The sequence below is a fragment of the Urocitellus parryii genome, chromosome 5 (genome assembly GCF_045843805.1).
Source record: "Urocitellus parryii isolate mUroPar1 chromosome 5, mUroPar1.hap1, whole genome shotgun sequence".
NCBI classification, from domain to species: Eukaryota; Metazoa; Chordata; class Mammalia; order Rodentia; family Sciuridae; genus Urocitellus; species Urocitellus parryii.
This window is the reverse complement of record NC_135535.1, coordinates 185,834,598-185,861,686: the sequence shown is the minus strand read 5'-3', so window position 1 is coordinate 185,861,686 and position 27,089 is coordinate 185,834,598. Positions and strand designations below refer to the sequence as shown.

At 43.7% G+C, this 27,089-nt stretch overlaps 2 protein-coding genes and 1 non-coding gene across 7 annotated transcripts in view; 1 reads left to right on the top strand and 2 right to left on the bottom strand.

The window, feature by feature from the left end:
• Positions 1-6,282: 6,282 nt before the first annotated feature.
• LOC113196186 (U6 spliceosomal RNA) lies at positions 6,283-6,389 on the bottom strand. The gene has a single exon (XR_003302532.2). It is a non-coding gene; the product is annotated as a U6 spliceosomal RNA (small nuclear RNA).
• Positions 6,390-8,147: 1,758 nt separating this feature from the next.
• Hps6 (HPS6 biogenesis of lysosomal organelles complex 2 subunit 3) lies at positions 8,148-10,836 on the bottom strand. Its single transcript, XM_026407934.2, has one exon. It carries the CDS (start codon positions 10,704-10,706, stop codon positions 8,286-8,288), a length of 2,421 nt encoding a protein of 806 aa, XP_026263719.1. The 5' UTR covers positions 10,707-10,836; the 3' UTR covers positions 8,148-8,285.
• A 5,876-nt stretch (positions 10,837-16,712) lies between these two features.
• The window catches only part of Armh3 (armadillo like helical domain containing 3), a 190,032-nt gene continuing 179,655 nt past the window's right edge, over positions 16,713-27,089 (top strand). For 2 of the 5 annotated variants that reach the window (XM_077798357.1, XM_077798356.1), the window contains exon 1: positions 16,713-16,863. Coding sequence is in view for 3 of the 5 variants with exons in the window: in XM_077798358.1 (XP_077654484.1) it covers positions 24,781-24,841 (61 nt within the window). In the remaining 2 variants the exon portion in view is untranslated. Of the gene's footprint in view, positions 16,864-24,741; positions 24,842-27,089 lie in introns of those variants that run through there. The other 3 variants (XM_077798359.1, XM_077798355.1, XM_077798358.1) reach the window with 2 other exon arrangements.

Here is a 27,089-nt window from a genome sequence, read left to right as displayed (position 1 = left end):
ACTTGTGATTCTCCTGCCTCAGCCTCCAGAGTCACTGGAATTACAGTTGTGTAACCCAACTGATTATTCTCACTTGTATATTTCCTCAGCCCCAGGAAGGTACAGATATATATATATATATATATATAATGATGGACACAAAACCTTTATTTATTTATTTATTTTTATGTAGTGCTGAGGATCAAACCCAGTGGCTCACACTTGCTAGGTAAGTGCTCTACAACTGAGCCACAACCCCAGCCCCAAGTACAGCATTCTTAGGGAAAGCAAACTCAGAACCCATCACTTTGGGCACTGACCAGTGACAGATAAGAGAAATGGAAAGTGATGACTGGGGCTTAACAGAGTGGTGGCAAGGAATTGAAGGTAGGGGACAGAGCTGGGAGATGAAGGAAAGATTTGTGACTGAGACTTGTTCCTTTTTTTTTCAGGGGTGGGATGGGAGCAGAGAAGCGGTGCTGGGGATCAAACCCAGGGCCTCACACATGTTTAGGCAAACTTTCTACCGCTGAGCCACATCTCTAGCCCTCTCTTCTGTTTTCTTGAATTTTTTTCTCAGCTGTCCCCACTTGCATGACCCCTTGGAGCTAGTTCAAAAAAACTACTCATAGAGAAAGACAGATTGACTGTAGTTTCTCTTCCTGGTGTTCACTCATGTGAAGCACATAAACCTTCTTTGTATTAAGTATCTAACTACTGAAAATTAAGGAGTTGAGTCAGGCACAGTGGTGCACGTCTGTAATGCCAGTGACTTGGAAGGCTGAGGCAGGAGGATGGCAGGTTTGAGGCCAGTCTCAGTAATGTAGCAAGTACTTAAGCAACTGAGCAAGACCGTGTCTCAAAATAAAAAAATAAAAACTGGGGCTATAGCTCAGTGGTAAAGCACTGTTGAATCCAATTCCCAGTACCAAAAAAAAGATAAAAAGGTCAGGATTTGGTAATAGACAAAGCTATCAAAAGTGAGAACCATGCTGGGCTTGGTGGTGCATGCCTGTAATCCCAGCAGCTCTCTCAGAGGCTGAGGCAGGAGGATCATGAGTTCAAAGCCAGCCTCAGCAACAGGGAGGTGCTAAACAACTCAGTGAGACTCTGTCTCTCAATAAAATACAAAATAGGGCTGGGGATGTGGCTCAGTGGTTGAGTACCCCTGAGTTCAATCCCCAGTATCAAAAAAAAAAAAAGGAAAGAAAGAAAGAAAGAAAAGAAAAGAAAAGAAAGAAAGAAAAAGTGAAAAACGTGGAGTCAAGAATTCATTCCCAGCTCTGGCTAAATTTCTCCTGGAACCAACTGGGAAGATGTACATTCTATAACAACTTATTTCCTTTATTGGTGACACCACAAAGATTTAAGAAATCTAATCATTCTTCTTTGCTCTTTCTGACTTCCCCTCAAACCTCTCTACACTGGAACTGTTCTCATCTCCTCTTTCAAAGCAGCCCTTCCCTCAAACACAGCAAAGGTTAGATAATGTCTTTCCCTTTCCCAACATTTACTGAGTCCTACTTCCTACAGAACTCACTAGGATCTGACCAAACTCCCCATAAATCTCCTACCCCATATGGACCCTCCATTATCTCTGAAGGAGAACTGAGAATGAGCCAATCTAGTCTTTGATGAGCAGTCACCTAATTTTCCCTCTGGGCAACTATTTTAGATATCCCGGTCTAAGATATCCTGCCCCCAGCTTTGGCCCAGGGCCTAGTCTGCTTATCTCTGAGTTCCTCCTCAATTCTTGCCCTCAGTTTTCCCTTCTTTCTCCCCACTGTGACTCCTAGAACCCTATTCATCCCTCAACATCAAGGCTCTGCTCACCTCTTCTGGAGAAGACCTGCCCTGCAAATCTGAGGCTCCTTGTTATTCTTAGAACCTGCCTGGGGATGTTAAGGGTGAGGGAAATGGTTAGCTCTTCCCACTTTTCTCCAGAATTAAACAAAAATAATAGAAGTTAAAAAGACTGCATATCACGGGCTGGGGATGTGGCTCAAGAGGTAGTGCACTGGCCTGGCATGCCTGTGGCCCAGGTTTGATCCTCAGCACCACATACAAACAGCACCACATACAAACAAAGATGTTCTATCTGCCGAAAACTAAAAATAAATAAATATTAAAAATTATAAAAAAAAAAAGACTGCATATCACCTTGGAACTTGGATGATTGCTAAATCCCAGGAAACTAAAACCAATATAAGACCTGAGGAGGGCTGGGATTGTGGCTCAGTGGTCGAGTGCTTTCCTGGAATGTGAGGAGTGCTGGGTTCGATTCTCAGCACCACATATACATAAATAAAATAAAGGTCCATTGACAACTTGAAGACCTGAAGAGTCTGCAGCACCAGAACCTCTAGAAGGTCCCAGAGGCTCAGGGAGGCCCAGAATGAGGTGGACTGTCCTCATTCACAGTGGAGGCCACCATCTCACTCCTGCTTCCTTAGCTTCTCATAATTCCTTCCCTTGCTGGGCGTGGTGGCCCACGCCTGTAATCCCAGCAACCCAGGAGGCTGAGACAGGAGGGTCCCAAGTTCAAAACCAGCCTCAGCAATGGCAAGGCGCTTAGCAACTCAGATAGGGCTGGGGATGTGGCTCAGTGGTTGAGTGCCCCCTGAGTTCAATCCCCAGTACCAAAACAACAAACAAAAAAACCCTCCTTCCCTTGTCTTCTATTTCCTAGAAAAATAGAAACTTCTGGAAGATGTGAGCTAATCCAGCTGGTCTATGGGCTCTATATATTGGCTATAATTCTGGTGAGAGATCTCAGGGCAACACCCTTTTTGCCCCTTTCTCCCAACATTTACACTGAGAGCCTCCTCTGCTCCTCAGAGCAAACAAGTTTCCTTGACTTTCCCTTCCATACCCTTGTCCCCATTCCAATTTATCTCCTCTCCTTCTCTGTTCCTGGTCCAGTTCCATCCTAGGCATCTCTGATTCCAACTCTCCTTGCCTTTGTTCTTGCTTGTGTCCTGTGTAGAGACCTCTGGAGCCAGGACCAGGCCTAAGCCCTCCCTTGGGGAATTAGGGGAGAAACAATGTTAAGTTTTTCTTTATAACTGGTGAGTGATTCTGTTCCCTCAGCCCTTACCTTATGGCTTCGTTCAGCCTCTTTTCCCACCTTAATTTTTGTTTACGAGTTAAGTTGTGGTCTCACACAATAATAGTGCAGCTTATAGTTCAAATGGCCCACTAGCCTTGGAGTTGTGATTCTCAAAAAAAAAAAAAAAATTATTGTGATGCTGGAGGTCAAATCTAGGTCTTCAGGAATGCTATCTAGGCAAGGGCTCTGCCATTAAGCTCCCTCCCTAGCCCTCCCTTATTCAAGGGAGATTCACCTTCATTTCATATTTTGTGCATAAAATAAGACTTTATTGATTTTTTAATAAGTCTTGACATTCTTGTATTTAAAATTCATAGAAAATGTGGCCTCATTGTGCCCTCCCAGGAAACTTCTGTGTCCTTGACTTCCTCCCCACTTTCAATCTTGGAGAAAAGAATCCAGGCAGCTCAGGTTTCTTTTCTTCTAGATGACACTTTCTTAGTTCAAGATCTGGATCCCTTCCCCTTTTCATGGTTCTGCTTCTTGAACTCTCTTCTGACTTCTCTGTGTCCTCAGAGAACCTTGATTTACTTACTACCTCTAGAGACTTCCTCTGTCCTTGCTTGAGAAGGGTAGTAATTGCATGTTTAATGGAGCTGGCAGTGTCAAGAGTGACCACCAGGGGGAGCGTGTGCCTAAGAAGAGGCTGAGATGGCCCTGGACAATCATGGAGCCACTCTGAGGATTTTTGAGGCCTTCCTACACCACTACACTCACTCCCATCCTGATGAAGTAAGTGTGACAAGCATTCCAGTGTGAGGTGGCTCCCTATGGAGTTGGGAATCTAGAGCTGCCTCCATGCCTAACTGTTCCTCTTTTTTCCTTATCACAGGTCAGTGTGAATCAAACTCTTGTGCAACTGTATAATGTGGAACACTTCCTAAGGATAGGTTCCCTGAGGATCAGAGTCAATGTGAGGATCAATCTTTTAGTGCTTGACTTCAACTACAATTTCCAATAGTTTCTGCTGCCCATCCTTTCCCTGGATCTCCGTTCATTCAGGCTTTCCTATTCCTTTTTCTCTCCTAGTTTGGGGATGTGGGGCCCTGGGTAGTACCAGTTATGTTCCTTTCTTCTACCCCAACTCCCAAGAATGGTCCTGGGGGCTTTTCTGCCCCCACCACTGCTCTAGATGGCTTGTTTCTTTCTTTTTCTTTTTGGTACTAGGGATTGAAGTTGGGCACTCAACCACTAAGCCACATCCCCAGTCCTATTTTGTATTTTATTTAGAGACAGGGTCTCATTGAGTTGCTTAGCACTTCGCTTTTGCAGAGGCTGGCTTTGCAACTGCCATCCTCCTGCCCCAGCCTCCTGAGGTCCTGGGATTACAGGCATCTGCCATCCCGCCTGTCTGGCCTGTTTCTTTTTTCAGATCCATCTGCTTTCTATCAGTTTCAGGTCTAGATCAACCAGTCAGTCTATCTATGGTTAAAAGGGAGGAAATCCTAAAAATCTATAAAGCCCAGAGCCTATTTCCTTTTTCTCATCCAGGCAGTAGGAACCAGTCAGATCCACATTAACTGAACCTATAATAAACTTGGCCTTGTGATACAGGCTGAAGTTACAAAAATACAAATAACCATGTTCTCTGCCCTCAAGGAACTTGAATGCTAATTAGGAAGACAAACAAATAACTAGGTGATCTCAATATCAAAGAAGAAAGGCTGGAAAGAAGACTGGAAAGAAAGGCAGGACTAGACACAAAGGAAGGAATACCCTTGTAGGAGTTTGACCTCTAATCTGAATACTGAAGTAGATTCTGATCTTAGTCCTATTTGCTGTTATAAATACTTTGGGTGTTATAGTTTAAGTGTCTCCTAATCTCACATGTGAGACAATGCAAGACAGTTTAGAGGTGAAATGATTCAGTTATGAGAGCCTTAACATAATCAGTAAATTAATCTCCTGATAGGGATTAACTGAGTGACAGGTAGGGTGTGGCTGGAGGAGGTACGTCCATGGGGGTGTGCCCTTGGGGTTTATATTTTGTCCTGGAGGAGATCTTTCTCTTTCTCTGCTGCTTGGTGTGATGTCTTGAGCTGCATTTCTTCACCACACTCTTCTACCATGATGTTCAGCCTCACTTTTAGCCCTTAGGAATGGAGTTGGCCATCTCTGAACTGAGACTTCTGAAACTGTGAGCCCCCAAATAAACTTTTCCTCCTCTAATTGTTCTTGACAGGTCCTATGACTCTAAGCAGCAGTAAAAAGCTGACTAAAACACTGGGTAAGCAAGGTTAGACTTGAGGACATAGAAATATCAATTAGAAAGCTACTATAACTCTCAGTGACAGGTGGCCACATTTCGGCAGAAGGCTGGGTTGGGGTTTGGGACGAGAGCAGGAGTTGTCCTTGTTACTTTTTTTTCAGGCCACAGGTGGAAGAAGGGGTGGGGCTCTGACCTCTGACCCTTGTAGGATGGTAGAGCAGGGAAAAGGGTCTGAGTTTCCTGGGTAGGTGACAGGGAGGACTGTAGGCAGGCCTGAGAGCAGGAAAGCATTCTCAGTTGTACCTCACCTCTGAGCTCCAAGAGGTTCTCCATGTGAACCTACTTTCTTTTGTACAGGGACCTTGGATCTGAAGCCTTGCCCACTACTAAAAATTTTTTTTTTTTTTTTTTTTTGTTCTGGGAATTGAACTCAAGGGCACTTAATCACTGAGCCACATCCCCAGCGGGTTTTTTTGTATTTTATTTAGAGAGAGGGTCTCATTGAGTTGCTTAGGGTCTTGCTAAGTTGCTGAGGCTGTCTTTAAATTCATGATCTTCCTGACTCAGCCTCCTTAAGCCAATAGGACCACTCAAAACTTGTAGCCCCAGAATGCCACCCTTTTCTCAGGTACCCAAGGTCAAGGACCTCAGTTCCTAGATTTTGCATTTCATAGGCTCCAACATCTTTTTTTTTTTAATCCACTTTATTTTTAGACAACCTACCTGACATGTTTTCTTTCTTTCTTTTCTTTTCTTTTTTTTTTTTTTGAGAGAGAGAGAGAGAATTTTAATGTTTATTTTGTTTATTTTTTAGTTTTCGGCGGACACAACATCTTTGTTAGTATGTGGTGCTGAGGATTGAACCCGGGCCGCATGCATGCCAGGCAAGCATGCTACCGCTTGAGCCACATCCCCAGCCCTGACATGTTTTCTTAAAAAACAGGAGCCTCCACTCCAAATAAATCAGTCAAAATAAATGAACTAAAAATTTATGGAATGCTTCATGAATCTGTGTGTCACCCTCGCATAGACACCATGCTAATCTTCTCTGTATTGTTCTAGTTTTAGTATATGTGCTGCTGAAGTGAGCACAAGTCCCAACATCTTGTCCTGGGATCCACCCTTTCAACCAAAGACCTCAGACTTGGGATCTCTATCTACCTATTCAGACTTTCACTCAGGAAGACCACAATGAATCATCACTTTGATGGCCCTCTCACATGCTCCACCCAAACCCATTCAGACCATATTTGCAACCCTAGAGTTCTACAAAGTCCCAAGGTATGGTTTGGGATCTTTGGCATCCTCCATACTGGAGGTGGAGGATGAGCAAGGACCAGCATAATCCAATATCAGCCTGTAAAGGTAGAATAAAAGCTACCAGCCATTCAAGGCCACCAGCTCCCCTCTGAGCTGCCAGGCTGGGCAGTGTCCAAGCTGAGGCCTTGCTAATGGGTGACTCAGAGGAATTTCCTCAAAGAAAAGCTTGGCCCTTTCCCTATGCCCCCAGGGGCCCACTGAGTATAATTCCTTCTCCTCCTGGCACAGCAGGAGGCCCAAGACAAATCTCAGGCTGAGAAGCAAACATATTTCAGTAGGATCATGAACAGGAAAACAGCTTCCAGCATTGTGCCACCTTCAACTTCCCAGCTTCAAGACCAAGAAGAGGAGGAACCCCTCCCATACTAGGAAGGGGCTAGGTGACAGCTGAGGGAGAAGCAGCAGCTTTAAGGCTAATAGCTGAACTACAGGTGTTGGTAGACAGGCTAGCTTGAGTCCCAGGACAAGGGCCATTCAAACCTTGGATAAGACCAAATTGTCATCCTAGGACTTCAGTGAGGCTAAGAAGCCATCTCAGATTTGGCCATCCGGATGAGCCACCTTGGGACCTCCGCAAGGCTGGGGAAATAACAATAATCATGGGCAAGACTGTAGGGCTACTCCTCTCCCCCTGACAATCTAAAAAACCATCCACAGACCCATATGAACTTGAATCTACTGTTAAGCCCAGGATGAGGCAGAGCAGAATCTAAACTGTAGGTCCTAGTTGAGGACCAAGCTAAGTGGTAGTTGTTATCCTAGTCCCTGCCAGGGACCTAGGATGATGTTGAGTGGCAGGGCCTACCCTAATCCAGAACTAGGCAGAAGGGTCACAGGTAGAAATGGACATAGGGTCAAGAAGTCTTTGGACATCTAGTCCAGACAAGTAGAAATCTGTGCTACAGATGCTCTTATTTCTTGGTTTAAGGAGTCAGTGAAAATGTGGGGCCCTCCAAGTAGCTATGCTCCCAGTGACTCATTATTGACTCAGAGGGCTCTGAGGTAGCTGACTGTATCATATTTTCCTTAAAATCAGGGGCTGCTCATGGAATCCTGGGGGAAACAGGCATGGCCTTAGGGCCCATCACAGTCCTTACTTGGAAGAGTCCCAGGGAAAAGAGGTGGAGCTCTGCCGAGTCCACTCTCTACCATGGTCTAGAGTCCAGTATTGATTCAGGGATGAGGAACAGATTCAAACCCAAAGAGGCCAGAGGTACTGGGCCATACAATGAGGCAAGTCAAATGTGACAGCTGCTATTTTCTAGTTGACTTGCTTGGTCAAGTCATTCAATCTTTCTAGATTCTATTTCTTCACCTGGAGAATAGCGATAAATATCAGTACTTTTCTAGCGAGGAAGAGGGATTATGTAAAGACCAGCAGAGTACCTGGCACATATAAAATACTCATAATGTCAATTATCTTCACGATTGAAAGTAACTGCTTCAGTCAAGAGATCCAGATTCATCTACTCCCTCTGTAACCCACAACCCTCTGAGACCCTCAGCTGTTCAAAAACCACAAACTATGTATAAACTGGATATTTATATATATATATATATATATATTTATATTTTAAAAATTGCTCCAGAAGACAGAAGAATATTGCACACAGAGGTCCTACCATGGCCCCCTCTAACTCCTAGGTACCCTACCCTGATCACCGTGTCCTACAAATGATTTCCCGTGTCAGTCACACAGAGGCCCTGTCCAGATGTTGCCCACACTTCCAGTCCTGGGTGATCTGATACCTGAAGGGTAGACATAGGTCCCCGAGGTGGGGTCGGGGGTGGAGTGCCTGGGTCCCATAGGATGTCCTCATAAAGGCTTAGAACTGGGCCTGAGGGCCGTCCTTGAGCTCCAGTCTGCTCCAGCAGGGCTTTGAGCAAACCCACTGTGAGAGGGGGTTCTGACCCAGGCTCAGGAAATGGGGTAGGAAGTCCCACTTCATCTGGGAGATGTGTCTGCAGTAGAAGTAGGAGCTCATCTGGAGCTAGTTCTGGTGGGCACAGGCGGCAAAGGAGGGGGAGGTGAGCATCGAGCTGGCGGTGCTGGGCAAACTGGGCTAGAAGCAGTTTGAAGATCTCACTTCGAAGCAAGGGGCTGGAGGGGCCAAGGGCCAGGCCAGCCTCCAGAGCCCGCTCCCATTGCTCCTTTTGCACCAGCTGACTCACAGCTTGCAGCACAGCTTTGGGCCGCCCACTGCCCAAAAGCAGCTCCAGCTCCAGTGTCTCAGGCCTGCTCCCCTCCTCACCTATCACTGCCAGGGCTCGGCGATACAAAGGCAGCCCAGGGCCTCCAGCCCCCCACCCTGGCCCACCCTGCTGCTGTGCCAGTTCCACAAACGGGGGTAGCCATCGTGGCTCCAGCTGGCAAAGGCATTGGCAAAGGAGTTCAAAGGGGGGCAGTATCCCATTGGGTGTTTCCTTTCCAGCTGTTGTATCCCCTAGCACCTTCTTCCACACATCAGGGGGAGCTTGGGACCTCAGCCTGCCATTTCCATCTGGCTGGAGCTGCAGGGCCCGAAGAGTGGCACCCCAGGCTGCTGTAGGAAGGGCTTGGAAAATGGTGTTGAGCTGGACCAGCTGGTCTCCTGTTAACTCAGTCCTCAGCAGGCGTGCTACTTCGTGCTCTGCCAACTCAGTCCAGCCAGCCTCCTCATCATCCCCAGCCACCAGCTGGGTCTTGAGCTGCTCTAAACCCCTGTAATCCCTAAGCTCGGCCCTCAGTGTAGTCAACAGTGTAGATGGTGGCAGGTGGCCTTGGAGGATGGAGGCCAAGGCTTGAGGTGCTCGGAAGGTACTGTCCTGTCTCAGTTCCTCTGGGGTGAGCTGGGCACCCCGTAGGCTCCGCCGCTGGTAGTATATACAGGCCTCCTCAAATACCAGGTCCTTGGCTGAAGGCAGCTCAAGGCCCTGGGGGGCTTCCCAACCTACACAAAACAGACCCAAGGCTGAAAGCATGCGAAGACCTCCTCCAATATCCATCTCTTCCTCATCCTTCATGCCAGGGGCTGGAGGTTCCAGCAAATATACTCTGTCTGTACTTAGAACCTTCCTTTCCAGCAGCCGCCCACTGCTCATGTCCAGCAGTTCCAATGTGTTGCCCAGCACACAGGCCAGAGTGCCATGGAATATTCCCAGGGCTGCAGACCCCTCGGGGCCTACAGGTGCCTCCTGCAAGGTGCCCACAGCACGAGTACCACCGTGGGACTGCACTAAGCTCACAGTGCCCGCGAAATCAAGCAACAGAAGACCCTGAGGAGCTGGGGCCCAGGTATGTACAGCCAATGGCTTTCTGGGGGACAGCAACCCAGGAAGGCCCCGGAGCAGGGTCCTGAAGTCCCAGGTGTCCCCTTGTCTGGGATTCAGGGTTTTACTGTGGGAGAGGCCAAGGCATGGGGCAGACACTATCACTTTGCCCTTGCTTGGGCTCCAGATGAGCAGAATGTGGGCTACACCAGGCCAGGTGGTGGCAGTGGGCACTAGGAAGAGATCCTTGCGGGAGGCCAGCAGGCCAAAAGGAGGGCAGTGGTGCAGCAGGACGCGAGTGCGGCCCAGGTTTGTGCCTGCCTCCCCGCTGGGCTCCAGGGTCCTGACGCACACGCGATAGTTGAAAGCGACTGCAGGCCGCTCTACCGGGTCCTCAGTGCCAGACTGAAGCTCCTCGCACCACACCAGGCGGCCTCGGACAGCCGCCACGGCCACCACGCGGGCCTCACCGCCTGGACAGAGCTCGGTGCTCTGCAGCAGTCGCCAGCCAAGCTCCATCCCCGCTCCCCACACCTCGGTTATGCCACTTTCCCACACGAGAACCAGCGCCGGTCGCGCTGGCCAAGGCAGGAAGAAGGCGTCTAGCGGTGAAGGGTGGTCCTCAGGCCAGGCCCGCTCCAGTTCAGCCCCGGATCCGCGTACGGCGACCAGCAGTTGCGGGGTTGGCGCCCCCGGGGGTCGCAGCAGCAGCAGGTGGCGGCCGTCTGGGCTGCAGCGGACTCGGACAGCTGGGTCCCCAGCTAGCAACTCCCGGAGCCGGGCCGCGCCGCTGAAGTTGCTAAGGTCCAAGAGCAGGCGCAGAGTCCCCGCACGCTTCATCGTGCCGCCCGCGCCGTAGCACGTTAGGCCCGGCCACCCGGTGGAGCGAGGCCCGGCTCTCGGTGCGCGGTCCTCCGGGAAGTCGAGAGCCGCACTGAGACTTCCGTCCCGCGTGGATGAGGTGGGCCGAGGACAGGCCTGAGTGTAGACTCCACCCCGCCCCGCTAGGGGAGCTTCGGCTTGGCTCTAGTGCACGCCCGGCTGGCGCGACCCGCCCGCAGGGGGAGGAGCCTCCGCAGCTCCCAAAGGTTTCAACCTCTGACTTCTCAGGCCAGCTTCCCCTAGCCGCAGTGTAGCTCAGTCTAGTCCTGATTTGGGCTCCACTGAGCCCCTAAAAGCGTCCATCTCCTAAGGCTTTTCTTTTCTAAGCTTCGTTCTTTGAGTCCAGTTTACTCATTTATATTCATTCATATTCTCTCTCTCTCTCTCTCTCTCTCTCTCTCTTCCCGGTACTAGGCATTGAGCCCACAGCCTCACAGAGTCTGGGCAAGCACTCTATATCACTGAGCTACATCCCCAACTACTCATTTATTTTTGAAAGTTTTATTGAGCACCTAATTTATGGCAGGCTTTGAGTAGTAGACCCTGAACAAAATAGAAAAACTTCAACCTCACCTGTAATCCTCAGCGGCTCAGGAGGCTAAGGCAGGAGGATCACAAGTTCAAAGCCAGCCTGAGCAATTTAGTGAGGCCCTAAGCAACTTAGTGAGACCCTATCTCAAAATGAAAAATAAAAAGGGCTGGGGATATGGCTAAATGGCTAAGTGCCTCTGGGTTCAATCCCTGGTACCAAACAAAAAACTTCAACCTCATGGAGATTGATAATCTAGTGGAAAATAATAATAGTTAAATGTTTCCATAGTAGACATCATGGGACAGACCTGCTCCCATCCCTGGTTTTTGCAGATAAGGAAAATGAAGCACAGGGGCTGGGGATGTGGCTCAAGCGGTAGTGCGCTCGCCTGGCATGCGTGCGGCCCGGGTTCGATCCTCAGCACCACATACAAACAAAGATATTGTGTCCGCCAATAACTAAAAAAAATAAATAAATATTAAAAAATTAAAAAAAAAATCAAATGAAGCACAGAGGTTAAGTAACTTTGATTAAGATTATATAGGTATTAGGCTGGGGATATAGCTTAGTTAGTAGAGTGCTTGTTTCATATGCACAAGGCCCTGGGTTCAATCCCTAGCTACCCAACCCCTCCCCCAAAAAAAAATTACACAGGTATTAAGCAGTGGAGGTGGGATTTCAACCACAGGCATTCTGGCTCCAGAGTCAGTGTGCCAAGCCATTTTACTCTATCACTCAAAACCAGGAGTTTGCTAAGAAAACAACAACAACAACAACATTTAGAGGCAGAGTCTTTTTGTCATCTCTTCAGCAACACCTACAAATTTAGATTTTTAAATTCTTTTTTTTTTTTTAAAGAATTTTTTTAATATTTATTTTTTAGTTCTCGGCAGACACAACATCTTTGTTGGTATGTGGTGCTGAGGATCGAACCCGGGCCGCACGCATGCCAGGCGAGCGCGCTACCGCTTGAGCCACATCCCCAGCCCCCAGATTTTTAAATTCTTATATATTTTTTGGGGGGGGGCTGGGGATGTGGCTGGGGATGTAGCGCGCTCGCCTGGAGTGCGTGCGGCCCGGGTTCGATCCTCAGCACCACATACAAACAATGATGTTGTGTCCGCTGAGAACTAAGAAAAAAATAAATAAATATTAAAAAAAAAAATTCTTATATATTTTTTTCAGTATTGGGGATTGAACCCAGGAACACTCTACTGAGTTACATTCCCAAACCCACCTTTTGAGACAAAGTCTTGCCCAGGCTGGCCTAGGACTTACAATCCTCCTGTCTCAGCCTCCCCAGTTGCTGGGTCTACAGGCTTGTGCCAGTGTGCCCTGCTTGACAACCTCCTTATTGAAAGTTTCTCCTGTGGGTTCCACTGCACATCTTTTACCTCTAGGTTTCTTCCTTTTTTTATATTGCACTATCTTTTTTTTTTTTTTTTTTTTGTACCAGGGATTGAATTCAGGGGTACTTGACCACTGAACCACGTCCCCAGCCCTACTTTGTATTTTATTTAGAGACAGGGTCTCACTGTGTTGCTTAGCACCTCACTTTTGCTGAGGCTGGTTTTGAATCCTTTATCCTCCTGCCTCAGCCTCCTGAGTTACTGCGATTACAGGTGTGTGCCACCACATTAAACGTTAGCACTCCTCTTTCCATTCCCCAATAACATTTTGATCTGTCTCTCTATCCTCTTTCCTTCCTTATGGCTTCATCCATTCCATGGAAGCCAACGACTCCAAAATATTTATCTATAGCACAGATATCTGTTGAGTTCCAATAAAGGGTATCTAAACGTCTACTAAATATTTCTTCTTGGATGTCTCACACTTTAATCTCAACATATCCTAAACATCATCTTCTGTCCCAAATTACTCCTCCTCCAGTTGCTTCTAGTTGCCATAGGATTTATTTCATTTTGTACCCTATCTTCATTTTTAGAGTAGAGTCTGGCAGAAAAACCTCAACTGATGTTTGCTGAAGGAATGAGTAAGCTTGTGTGGGCACATGTTTGTGTGTGTGATATCATTTGGGAATCTTTTGGTTAAAAGTTACAGAAATAGCTCATGGCTATTTTAAGTTAAAGTGCTATTAATTAGAAGAACATAAGGAACTTACAGCATCTGCTGAAGAAAGGAAGAACAGGATTGAACAATGAACAGTAATTAAGATACTCACTGAAGATCAAGAAATAGGAAGCATGATTGTTTTTCAGTGGGGACCATCTAATCAGGGTAATGTGGTCCTTGGTGCTACATGATTTACATGCTGCACTAGAGGATAGAACCTGTTATGAATAAATTCTGATCATCCTTTCATCTCTGCATCTCTTGATCAAAAGCCAAAGTTCTTGGAGGCTATAGCTATTGGCCAAAATCAGATAATGTGCCTTCACTTAACTCCGACTGTTCAGGGCATGTTTTTCCATTTAGTCTAGCCTAAGAGTCCAAAGAATTCTGCAGAATAAGAAGGGAAGAGCTCTGCCAGATAATCAAACCGATATGACACAGGCCTTATTATTCTAATTTTTCAAATGAGGACACTAGGCACAGGGAGCTTAAGTAATTGTACAAAGTCATATGGTTAGAAGGTAGCTGAACTAGGATCCATTTCTACAATGTTCCAGAGGTTGTGTGCTAAACTTAGTATATGATCTCCTAAATTTACCCTAGTGTGAATATGTATTGAATTTACTTCCTGACGTAAGTGTGGGCAGTGTATTATGTTGCTTCACTCTCATACCTTCTCCCTTTCTTTTCTTCTCTCCTCTTCCACCTCACTTCATCTTCACCTTCTCCAGGAAGTCTTTGGAAGTTGACATAAAATTTTCCCTTCTGTAAATTTTCAGGGCATTTACAACTTGAGCCCTTTGTAAGTTTGCCCTTGATAATTCACTCTCTGCTATTTAAAACATTTAAGAGTAACCCGGTGTGGCAGCCCATACCTGTAACCCAGTGAAGGCAGGCTGAGTCAGGAAGATCACAAGTTTGAGGCCAGTTTCAGCATCTTAGGGAGACCCTGTCTCAAAATAAAAAATAAAAGGGGCGGGGAATGTGGTTAAGTGGTAAAGTGCCCCTGGGTTCAATCCCCAGTACCCACCTCCCCTCACACACACACATACACACAAAAGTATGTTTATATATATATATACACACACACACACACACATATATATATGGTATATATGTGTGTGTGTGTGTGTGTGTGAGTATGTATCTACCACTTTGTTACAATATAATTTTAGAATCATAGCTTGCTTTATTTCTTTTTACTACTCACCAGTTGGGTAGTCAGTAGGTGTGAAACAAAGTTTTATTGAAAGAAAATCAGGTATGGAACACTGTTCTTTCATTCTTTTTTTTTTTTTTTTTAAAGAGAGAGTGAGAAAGGAGAGAGAGAGAGAGAGAAAGAGAATTTTTTTTTTTAATATTTATTTTTTAGTTCTCGGCGGACACAACATCTTTGTTGGTATGTGGTGCTGAGGATCGAACCCGGGCCGCACGCATGCCAGACGAGCGCGCTACCGCTGAGCCACATCTCCAGCCCCTGTTCTTTCATTCTTTCAGTTGGACAGAGGGCTACTGTTTCTTTTTCTTTTTTCAGTGGTGGGAACTGAACCCATTTTATTTTTATCTTTTAATTTTTTTATGTTTATAACTTTATTTTATTTTTATTTATTTATTTATTTATTTATTTATTTATTTATTTATTTATTTATTAGAGAGAGAATTTATTTATTTGTTTTTTTAGTTTTCGGCGGATACAACATCTTTGTATGTGGTGCTGAGGACCGAACCCAGGCAGCACGCATGCCAGGCGAGCGGGCTACCGCTGGAGCCACATCCCCAGCCCTTATTTATTTATTTTTATGTGGATCAAACCCAGGTCCTCACACATGCTAGGCAAGCACTCTACCACTGAGCCACAATCCCAGCCCCTGATTTTTATTTTGAGACAGGGTCTAGTTAGGTTTTCAGATTGGCCTCAAACTTGCCATCCTCCTGCCTCATCCTTCTAAATTGCTAGGATTACAGGCATTTGCCACTGGGTCAGGCTGGAAAGAGGGTTTCTAACTGGTGTTCCAGAACTATTAGGATTTGCTTCATGACAAATCCTCCTCTTACCCCTCATCACTCTTTTATTTTTTTGGTACTGGGGATTGAACTCAGGGGCACTCGACTACTGAGCCACATCTCCAGCCCTATTTTGTGGACAGGGTCTCCCTTTGTTGCTTGGTGCCTCGCTTTTGCTGAGGCTGTCTCGATATCTTCCTGCCTCAGCCTCCCAACCCTGCTAGGATTACAGGCTTTTGCTACTGCCCGGCTCCCTCTTCATTCTTATTTATATTCTATTAGAGTTTAGCCCCTCACTTCTTTCCCGGTTCCATACCCAGCATATTTCTGCCCTCAGTTCTTTCCTGATGGACCTGGGTTCAAATTATTCTCCTCTTACTAATTCTAAACAAACTAATCACTCAGAACTGGCACCCCCCCACCATGCTTTTTTTTTTTTTTTTTTTGTGGTGCTGGGGATTGAACTCAGGGGCTTTGTGCATACAAGGCAAGCACTTTACCAACTGAGCTATATCCCCAGCCCTACAAGTGCATCTCTCTTTTTTTTTAAAATATTTATTATTAATTTTTTTTAGTTTTCGGTGGACACAACATCTTTGTTTGTATGTGGTGCTGAGGATGGAACCCCAGGCTGCACGCATGCCAGACGAGCGCGCTACCGCTTGAGCCACATCCCTAGCCCCTACAAGTGCATCTTTTAATCTTTTATCTGCATATGAGAAATCTGAAGATCACAGAGTTTACTTGAGGTGGAGCACAGTGGTGCAGGCCTATAATCTGGACGACTGAGGCAGCCTCAGCAATTTAATGAAGACTGTCTCAAAATGGAAAAGAAAAAAGATAAAAAGGGATGGGGTTGTAGTTCAGTGGTAAAAGACCCTTGGATTCATTCAATCCCACTAATACTGGAAAAAAAAAGCACAACTTTAAACGACAATTTACTCAAATTTATTTTATGATGATTATCACTAAGTTACCGCTTAGTGATCTTCCTGCTTCAGCCTCCTATGTAGCTGGGCTTACAGGCTGTGCCACCACCTCTGGCAACATATCTATTTATTTGTTGAATGAATGTGTTCCAATGTTTCACTTACAAAGCTACAATAAATATCTTGAAACACACATCTTTTCAAACCTTGCCAGTGTTTCTAAATATATTTATTCCTAGAAGGAACTGCTGAATTCAAAGTCGGCCATGTTTCAAAAAACCACTACTGCAATAGGTAAACGAGGAGCCCTTCTATGGAGGTTTGCTAATTTCTTTCTCGCGATGCTTTTCGGGAGTTGTAGTCTTTGCAATGTTTGCTGGGAATTGTGGTCTGAGGTCAGCTTCAGGAAGCGGGCGTGGAAGAACCTATCGCAAAGCGGGCTTTAGGACCCCGCGGGGCATTGGGGTCGGGGAGGTCGGGAGCGCGCCCGTGGCTCGGAGCAGCGGCGGCGTCGGTGGTGTCGGGAGCGAGCAGGTCCTGGAGCGGCGCGGGTGGTGGAGGAGGAGCCGGGGGCTCGGTAAGCAGCGCCGGCCTGGTCGGGTCCTCGAATCTGGCCAACCCCCGCGGGTCCTGCCACAGTAGGCCTCGGCCCAGAGGCGGCTCTGGGGGCGGGGCCTGCGCTTGCTGCGGGGACGACCGGGGTGACGGGGGGAGTGGAGGGAGGACCGCAGCTGAGGCTGCGTGCCGCGGGGAGGGCTGGCCCGGGGGGTGGCTGAGCGAGCGAGACGCAGCTTCTCTTTTCCAGTGGCTCGTTCTTCTGACCACCCGGTTCTGGCCTAGTTCTTTCCCTGTCCCGCCCTTGCAGGGGCCACTGGGCAGCGGAGGCTCTGACCTTTGACCCCTGCGCGGGGCAGACCTCGACCCCTGCCTGGGAAGCCTGTCCTCCCACCTTGTGCGTGGCTGTGTGGTGAGGGTCAGGGGCTAGACCTCTGAGAAGGAATAGAGGAAGGCGAGTCTGTCCGAAGTCTTCAGGTGTCCCGGAAGGGACACTATCTAACCTCTTGAGTCTCCGACCGACTGATTTCCTTTACCACTGAGCTATATCCCTGATCCTTTTTTGAAAATTTGAGAGAGGATCTCTAAATTGCCGAGACCGGCCTCGAACTCTCAATCTTCCAGCGTCAGTCTCCAAGTGGCTGGGATTACAGGTGTACAGCACTGCGCCCGTCTTCCCACCGACTGCCTTAAGCTCACCTTTTACATAGAAAGTTACTCGGGTTACTCGGTGTAAACTAACCTTTTCAAAGGCACTGGGGAAGGAAATGAGAGAACAGGTTCCCTGGGGGAAGGAGAGCTATCAGAAATTGAGGAGTGCTGCACCTGGCGATCGGGACAGTAGAAATTTGGCCCAGGCCTGAATAAATGTTTCTGGATCATCAAATCGTCCCCGGTTCTTCTTTTCCAGAAAAATTTGAACTTAAAAGTTTTTGTTTGTTTGTTTGTTTGGTACACCAAGATAAAGATGATTTGTGTCCCTCCCTTTAATTTAGAATTGCTTGGAATTATTTTGGGTATGTCTTCTGTTGGACTTCATGGTAAATACTGCTTACTAACTTCTATGTGAAGGCTTTCAGGGTATCAGACAGAGTCTAGGGAAAGGTAGATTCCTCTTTAGAATTATAAAGGGAATTTTCATTCTTTCCTTAATGAATAAGGAAGTCTTTAATGTGTTTTCAATAGATTTTCAGTCATAATTTACTCATTCAACCTTTATATAATTAAACAAACTTGAAAACCCCAAAGCAGTTGTTATGAAATTTGGAATTTCACATACAGCATAATTTAGGAATTCATAAGATTTGGAGAAAATTGCCAACTAAATTGATCCAGGATATATGAAGGTGAACTGTTTACTCATATTTATTTAGCACTTACTATATAACTGGTACTGGGTTAGAAATAATATCTTTCCTCAAGGACATCCAACACATATTTTGATGAAATTTTGTACTACTCTATGTTGTATATCCGTATAAAGACATTTGTACAAAAAAAAAAAAAGGAATATTGTTATCACCTAGGGGGAGGGAGATCTTTGTAAGGAAAAGACACTTGAGGTGGGCTTTGAAGGATGAATAGGAGCTTGCACAAGAAAGAAAAAATATTCCAGTTACAGAAAACAGCATATGCAAAGACATGGTTGCAAGTTTGAGGTCAGCCTCAGCAACTTAGGGCAACTTGGGCAACTTAGAGCAACCTAGGGCTGGGGATGTGGCTCAGTGGTAGAGTATCCTTGGGTACAATGAGAAGATGGGGGGGGGTGTTGTACTGCTTGGGGAAGTTTGGAGCTTGAGTGGGAAATAGTATTAATTTTTAAGAGGTTCCTGCTAGGCAGCAGAATAGAATAGACAATATGATTGATGTATGTACCTTCCATGTATGTATTATATGTCAAAATACATTCTGCTGTCATGTATGACTAATAAATAACAATAAATCGTATGGTTAAAAAAAAAAAAAGAGGTCCCTGCTCATTGAGAAGAGGATCTTGTGATGAATTCTCATTCTGGGAGATGCCAGTACTACCCAAAAAAAAAAAAAAAGAGGTTAGGGAAGACAGTCTGATATGCTGAGGTAAAGTTACCTGTGGGATGTGTAGATGGAGATGTTTGTAGGCAGCTGGAAGTAAGGAGGCCTAGTAAGCTTCATAGCTTGGCAATAGTTCTCAATAAGTGAGGGCATATATGAGAAAAATCTTTGGGGAAAATGTTTATTTTGTTTAAATGTTTATTTGGAATTGTCCGGATGTGCACTTCTTTCACTTAATGGTGAGCTGCTTAAGACAGGAACCATAACTTAGTAATTTTTTGGTCCCTTTTCGGCTTATACTGTGCTTAATGTTTTTTTAGTTGTTGGTAGACCTTTATTTTATTTATTAATATGTGGTGTTGAAAATCGAACCCAGTGCCTCACACATGTCAGGCAAGTGGGCTACGGTTGAGCCCCAGCCCCAGCCCTGTGCTTGTTTTTTAATATTATAAGGTCTTGATAAAAGTTATTAAACTAGCAGGAAGTCAATTGATTTTATAAGATTGCAATTACCTTTTGGACTTCCTTTAAGATATGGTAATCTGTCTTTTTTTTTTTTTTTCTCTTTCTCTACTCTGCCCCCACCCACGATTCTTGTGGTGCTTCTTGTCAAACCCAGTGCCTCACTCTTGCTAGGTAAGCACTGAACCACTGATTTATGCCCCCAGTCCTGTATCCTGTAATTTCATTTTATACTTTGGGTGATATTCATGGGGCTTGTATGGTTCACCAGGAAGGAAAATGAGAAGATGGGGGGGGGTGTTGTACTGCTTGGGGAAGTTTGGAGCTTGAGTGGGAAATAGTATTAATTTTTAAGAGGTTCCTGCTCATTGAGAAGAGGATCTTGTGATGAATTCTCATTCTGGGAGATGCCAGAAAAAATGTGATATTTTTTTTCTTTCTTTTTCTTTTGTTTTTTTGGTACCAGGGATATTGAATCCAGAGGTGCTTAACCGCTGAACCCCATCCCAGCCTTTTTTTTTAAATACCTTTATTTATTTATATATTTGTTAGTTATAGATGGACACAATACCTTTATTAATTTTTTAAAAATATTTCTTTATTTTTTAGGTGTAGATGGACATGACACAATGCTTTTATTTTTATGTGGTGCTGAGAATCGAACCCGGGTCCCGCCCGTGCGAGGCGAGCGCTCTACCACTGAGCCACAATCCCAGTCCCTTTATTAACTTTTTTTTTTTTTTTAAATTTATGTGGTGCCAGGGATTGAACCCAGTGCCTCACGAATGCTAGGCAAGTGCTCTCCCACTGAGCCACAACCCTGGCCCCTTATTTATTTTTTATGTTATAAGGTCTTGATAAAAGTTATTAAACTTTTTTGTTAGGGATCGACAGTGCCTCACACATACTATGCAAGTGCTGTACCACTCAGCCACAGCCTCAGCCTAGAATTGTAACTTTAACTGAATGTTTTGTGTGTGTGTGTTGGTTACCAGGGATTGAACTCATGGGCACTCGTCTACTGAGCCACATCCCCAGCCCTACTTTGTATTTTATCAGGATCTTACTGAGTTGCTTAGTGCCTTGCTTTTGCTGATGCTTGCCTTGAACTCTTGATCCTCCTGTCTCAATCTCCTGAGCCTCTGCGATGACAGGCATACATGCCATGCCTGGCTCCTGAATCTGGTTTTTAATATTCTATTAGTGAATAAGTGAATAGGACTTTTTTTTTTTTTTTTTTTTTTTACTTACAGTACATTCTCACAGGGAGAAGGGCTACCAGAGAGAAAGATTTAGTGACTTTACTTATTCCTAGCTGTGTTACTTTAGGCAAAATAAAATCTTCATAAAATCAGGGTAGTAGTACATATTTCCTCTGATTATTTTACAGATGAGCAAACTGGACCTTAGATGTCAAAAGGAACCCATTGGTTAGGATAAGTGGGAAGAATAAGATGTGGGAAGGTGAGGGTCACTCCAGTGTTTTTTTCTAAAGAATGCCTAAGTTTTATCCATCTTCTCAATATTCTCTTCTGTCCAGATAATCATTTCCTTTACTTTTTTTTTTGGTACTGGGGATTGAATTTAGGGGTGCTTAGCCTTTTTATATTTTATTTATAGAGACAGGGTCTCACTGAGTTGTTTAGGGCCTCTCCAGGTTGCTGGCTTTGAACTCGTGATCGTCCTATGTTGGCCTCTTGAGCTGCTGGGATTACAGGGATGTACCATCACACCCAGTTTAAATGAATATTTCTTGATGTATAGTGGGTATCACAATTACATCGAGCAGAATTTTTCAACTTTGTCACTATTGACATATTGGGCAGGGCAATTCTTTGTTGTGGGTGACATTGTAGGGTGTGTAGCAGCATTCTTGACTTCTACTCAGTAGATGCAGTTGATACTTCTCTTCCCAGTTGTGACAACCAAAAATAACTCCAGACACTGACAAGTGTCCCTGGGGGTAAAATTGCCATATTTGAGAACCAAAGACCTGGAGTGATTGTTAAAAATGTAGATTTCCCTGGGCTGGGGTTGTGGCTCAGTGGTAGAGTGCTTGCCTAGCACCAGTCAAGCACTGGGTTTGAACCTCAGCACCACTTAAAAATAAATGACATACAGGTATTGTGTTCATCTACAACTAAAAAAGCATTTAAAAAAAATGAAGATTTTCCTTACCCAACACAGTGATAAATGCCTGTAATCCCAGCTATTTGGGAAGCTGAGGAAGGAGGATAGTAAGTTTGAGGCCAGTTTTAGCAATTTAGTGAGACTCTCAAAAAAAAAAAAAAAGGACTGGTGATGTAGCTCAGTGGTAAAGCACCCTGGATTCAATCCTCAGTACAAAAAAAAAAAAAAAAAAAAGGTCTCTGCGTTGGGAATGTTGGTCAGTGGGAGAATACTTGCCTACCCTAAATAATACACTGGATTCACCCCCAGCACTGGGGGGAAAAGAAGAAGAAAACTATATTCTTTATCTTGAGCAATCTTGTTCAATAGAGGGGTAGAGGGGTTTAGGAGTCTACATGTTTAGGAGGGACCCTGAAAGATTCTGACACAGGTGATCAAAGGTCTGTAAGCACTAAAGCATTCTCTCCTCCCTGCTGAGAGCTGTATAGACTCATACTTGTTTTATCTCTCTCTTGTTTTATAATAATATCTTTCCTTTCATTATCAAGTTTAGATGGAAAATTATCCTTAGAGGACTGTCAAGTTTCAATTAAGATAGTGTTAATTAAATCCTTAAAAAGATCAGTGTTTCAACCTTTTTTTTAAAAAAAAAATTACAACATTGGATAATATATCAACTTGACTAGACGCTCAGGTTCTCCAGTTTTCCCTTCTAAGTTTTCCCCCATTCCATTAATTTGTCTATTCCCCTTTGTTTCATTTCACTATTACCTGTATTTATATGTTGATACATAGATCAGTTATCTTTTATTTTTTATCATGGCATCTTTACCCACCAACCAACCAGAGTGATGAAACTCAAGATACTAGACTTTCCACAGTTTTTTCATTAAGGCCTCACTCACTCACTCTCCTAAAACTTCAATTTCTCTGGAGGATCTCTGCTTTGTTTTGTGTGCAGGTTATTGCCTGTCCTTACTCTCACTTATATGGACAAATTTTCTTTTTTTCCCCTGGTACTGGGGATTGATTCCAGAGGCACTTTACCAGTGAGCTATATTCTCAATTTCTTTTTTTCCAGTTGTAGATGGATACAATACCTTTATATTATTTATTTTTATGTGGTACTGAGGATTGAACCCAGTGCCTCACACGTGCTAGGCAAGTGCTCTATCACTGAGCCACAACCCCTAACTTTCCCAGTTCTTTTTATTTTTATTTTGAGACTGTGTCTCTCTTAGTCACTGAGGTTGGCTTTGAACTTATGACTTGTCTCAGCCTCTAGAATCACTGGTATTACAGACGTGCTGTTGTGCCTGGTGCTTTTTTTTTTGTTTTTGTTTTATTTTTTAAATTCACTTTATGTTTCAGTTTTCTCATTGTAAACTTCCTGGATCATAAGGTTGTTGTGAGGATAAAATGAATTGATGTGTATAAAGTGCCACGCCTGGAACAGTATATGCCAAATTAGTGTTAGCTCTTTGGTTGTTATTTTATTTTTGTTTATTCATTTTTTTTAAAGAGAGAGAGAGAGAATTTTTTAATATTTATTTATTTTTTTAGTTTTTGGCGGATACAACATCTTTGTTTGTATGTGGTGCTGAGGATCAAACCCCGGCCACACGCACACCAGGCGAGCGCGCTACCGCTTAAGCCACATCCCCAGCCCTCATTTTTTTATTTTACTTTTTTAAAGATAGGGTCTCACTGTGTTGTCCGGGCTAATTTTGAACTTGGCAATCTTCCTGCCTCAGCCTCCTAAGTAGTTGGGATTATATATATGCACCACTAGGCCCAACTATTATTTTTTTTATTTATTGTTTTGGGGAATCAAAACCAGGGGTGCCTCACCACTGAGCTCTATCCCCAACCTTTTAAAATTTCTTTCTTTTTATTTTTTTAAATAACTTTATGTTATATATTTATTTTTTTTAAGAGAGAGTGAGAGAGGAGAGAGAGAAATTTTTTTTAAAAATATTTATTTATTTTTTTTAGTTCTCAGTGGACACAACATCTTTGTTGGTATGTGGTGCTGAGGATGGAACCCGGGCCGCATGCATGCCAGGCGAGCACGCTACCGCTTGAGCCACATCCCCAGCCTCATATATATTTATTTTTTATGTGGTGCTGAGCATCGAACCCAGCGCCTCACATGTGCTAGGCAAGCACTATACTGCTGAGACAGAACCTCAGCCCCCCCAGCCTTTTTTTATTTTTATTTTTGAGATAGGGTCTTGCTAAATTGCTGAGACTGGCTTTCAATTTGCAATTCTACCTGTCTACTGAGAGGCTGGGACTAAAGGTGTGTTCTACTGCATCCAACCCAGCTGTTATTTTATTTTTTTTTTTTAGACCTTTTTTTTTGGGTGGGGGGTACCAGCGATTGAACTCAGGGGCACTTGACCACTGAGCCACATCCCTATCCCTATTTTGTATTTAATTTAGAGATAGGTTCTCACTAAACTTCTTTTTTTTAAAAATATTTTTAATTGTATATGGACACAATACATTTTATTTATTTATTTTTATGTGGTGCTAAGGATTGAACTCTGCCTCACGTGTGATAGGCAAGTGCTCTGCCACTGAGCTACAACCTCGGCCCCTAGATGTTATTTTAGATTGATGTCCTGAGTGTTCAAGCCTGGTGTCCCTTCTAATCTCTATTCTAGTGTTCTCATGGATGCTGTTAAATTTTCATATACATGTGAACACACGTACTTTTTAAAAAATATATATTTTTAGTTGTTGATGGACACAATATCATTATTTTATTTATTCATTCATATGGGGTACTGAGTATCAAACCCAGTGCCTCACACATGCTAGGCAAGTATTCTACCACTGAGCTGCAACCCCAGTCCCTACTTTTTTTGTTGTTGTTGTTTTTTAGATTAAGGAATAATTTACAGGGCTGGGGATGTGGCTCAAGCTGTAGCGCGCCCGTCTAGCATGCGTGCGGCCCGGGTTCGATCCTCAGCACCACATACCAACAAAAGATGTTGTGTCCGCCGAGAACTAAAAAAAAAAAAAAAAAAGGAATAATTTACAAAATGTGAAGTTTGTTTTTTATTTTTATTTTTTTTTAATATTTATTTACTTTTTTTTTTTTTTTTTTTTTTTTTTTTAGTTCTCGGCGGACACAACATCTTTGTTTGTATGTGGTGCTGAGGATCGAACCCGGGCCGCACGCATCCCAGGCGAGCGCGCTACCGCTTGAGCCACATCCCCAGCCCGTGTTTTTTAAAAATATTTTTTAGTTGGCAATTATTTACATGCAGTGCTGAGAATTGAACGCAGTGCCTATGCCTCACACATGCTAGGCAAGTGGTCTACCACTGAGCCACATCCCAGCCTCAAGTTCATGGTTTTTCAACGTATGTACCCATTTATGTGATCTCCGCTCACACCAATATTGATTAAATTCTTTGTATCTCAGAAGGTTCCTCGTGCTTCTTCCTGCTTATCTCACCACAACTATTGTATCCTTTGTCACCATGGATTAATTTTGCCTTTTTTTTTTTTTTCTGGTACTGAGGGTTGAACCCAGGCGCGCTTTGCCACTGACTACATCCCTAGCCCTTTTAATTTTTTATTTTGAGAAAGGGTCTCATTAAGTTACTGGGGGCCTTGCTAAGTTGCTAAGGCTGACTTCAAATTTGCATCTTTCTGCCTCAGTCTCCTGCTAGGCAAGTGACTGGGATTAAGGGCATGTGCCAGTGCGCCTGGCTGATTTTGCCTTTTTTGAACATCATATGAATGAAATCATCAGGTTATACTCTTTTTTTTTTGGTACTTGGGAATGAATTTAGGGGAGCTTTACCACTGAGATACATCCCTTGTCCTTTTTTATTTGTTATTTTGAGACAGGTTATTGCCAACTTGCTTAAGCTAGACTCAAATTTGCCATTCTCCTGCTGCAGCCTGTGAGTTGTTGGGATTATACTTGTGCATCACCATAACCAGCAATTTTGTATTTTTTTATCAACATTTTCTGTAAGATTTTTCCATGTTGTTTCACGTATCAGTAATTGTTCTTTTAAATTTCTGTATGGCATTCTTTTGTATAAATACAATGTAATTTTTCTATTCTGATGGATATTTGAATTCTCTTTATATATTTAAAAAACAAACAATACTTCAATAAACTTTACAAAACATCTCAAAAAGGGAATGTTTATGTCAAAGACTCTGGCATTTTTGTCTCTGGAATATACCAATGTGTCAAATTTTAGGGGTCTTTACACTCATCATTTCCTCTATCTGGAACACTTTTTTCAAGATTTTTCACATGGCTTGTTCCTTCCTGTTATTCTTGATCTCTGCCAGGTATTCTCAGGACAACTTTAGTCTCCCAATCTAAAGTAGCCTCCCTTGGCAATTTGTCTTCAAGGCATTTATCACTGTTTCAGGTTGTCTTCTCTCTGCAACAATGACAATTCTATGGGAGTAGGCATCTTTTCTGTCTTGTTCACTGCTACATCCCTAATGCCTGGCACCTAAAAGGTCTTCAGTGTATATTTGTTGAATGAATGAATACCTGATCTGTAGGTAGGTTTTTTTCTTTGTAAATTATGGACACATATATTTATTTTTAAAAAATTTCACTCTTGGGGCTGGGGTTGTGACTAAGTGGCAGAGCGCTTGCTTTCCTTGCACATGTAAGGCACTGGATTCAATTCTCAGCACCACATAAAAATAAATATACAAAATCAAGATATTGTATCCATCTATAACTAAAAAACATTTAAAAATTTTCATTCTCCTCCATATCGTTTTCTTATATACTGGTTGAAGTGTTTTAGGATGCTTACCTTAACACTGGTTATGTGAATGTTTTGGAGTCACAAACAGATACTTGGTAACAATCCTTTACAAAGGTGCACCTAGATTCCTAGACCATTAAATTTGGAAGCCCACAGAAAGTTGTCTCATGGCTTCTTTTTACAGATTGGCAAATTGAGGCCCAGGGAGGAAAAAGAAACTAATAGTTCTAGAAAGAGAGTATATTAGTGGAGACCAGAACACCCCAGATTTTGGTGGATTAACTGTGTCAACTCTATGGAAATCAGAGTGAATTTCTTTCTTTCTTTTTTTTTTTTTTAAAAGATTTTAATATTCTTTTTTTTTTTAAAGAGAGAATTTTTTTAATATTTATTTTTTAGTTTTCGGCGGACACAACATCTTTGTTAGTATGTGGTGCTGAGGATCGAACCTGGGCACGCATGCAAGGCGAGTGTGCTACTGCTTGAGCCACATCCCCAGCCCAGAGTGAATTTCTATTAAGTTCGTTTTCTGGTCTTAAAGTTTGCATGTGTGCTACCTAAGAAGATAGATAGATAAATAAATAAATAAATAAATAAATAAATAAATAAATAAATAAATAAATAACCAGCCAACCAACCAACTGGCTACATGTAACCAACATTCCTTCCAAATTTGACAGTAGAAGAGTTTGGCTTTAGGTTTTAAAATCTTAACATTTGGCCACTTCCTTTTTAAAGGATGTGACTTTAAGAAGTATGTGGTGGGATTGCTTTAAGATATAGATCTTATAAAATTGGGTCTTCTAGAGGGAAGTTGTGCTGTGGGTCTTGAGACCAGCAGGTTCCCAGGTCTAGGATT

Coding starts and splice junctions, on each gene's coding strand:
- Hps6 (XM_026407934.2), bottom strand. CDS start 10,706: ATGAAGCGTGCGGGGACTCTGCGCCTGCTCTTGGACCTTAGCAACTTC.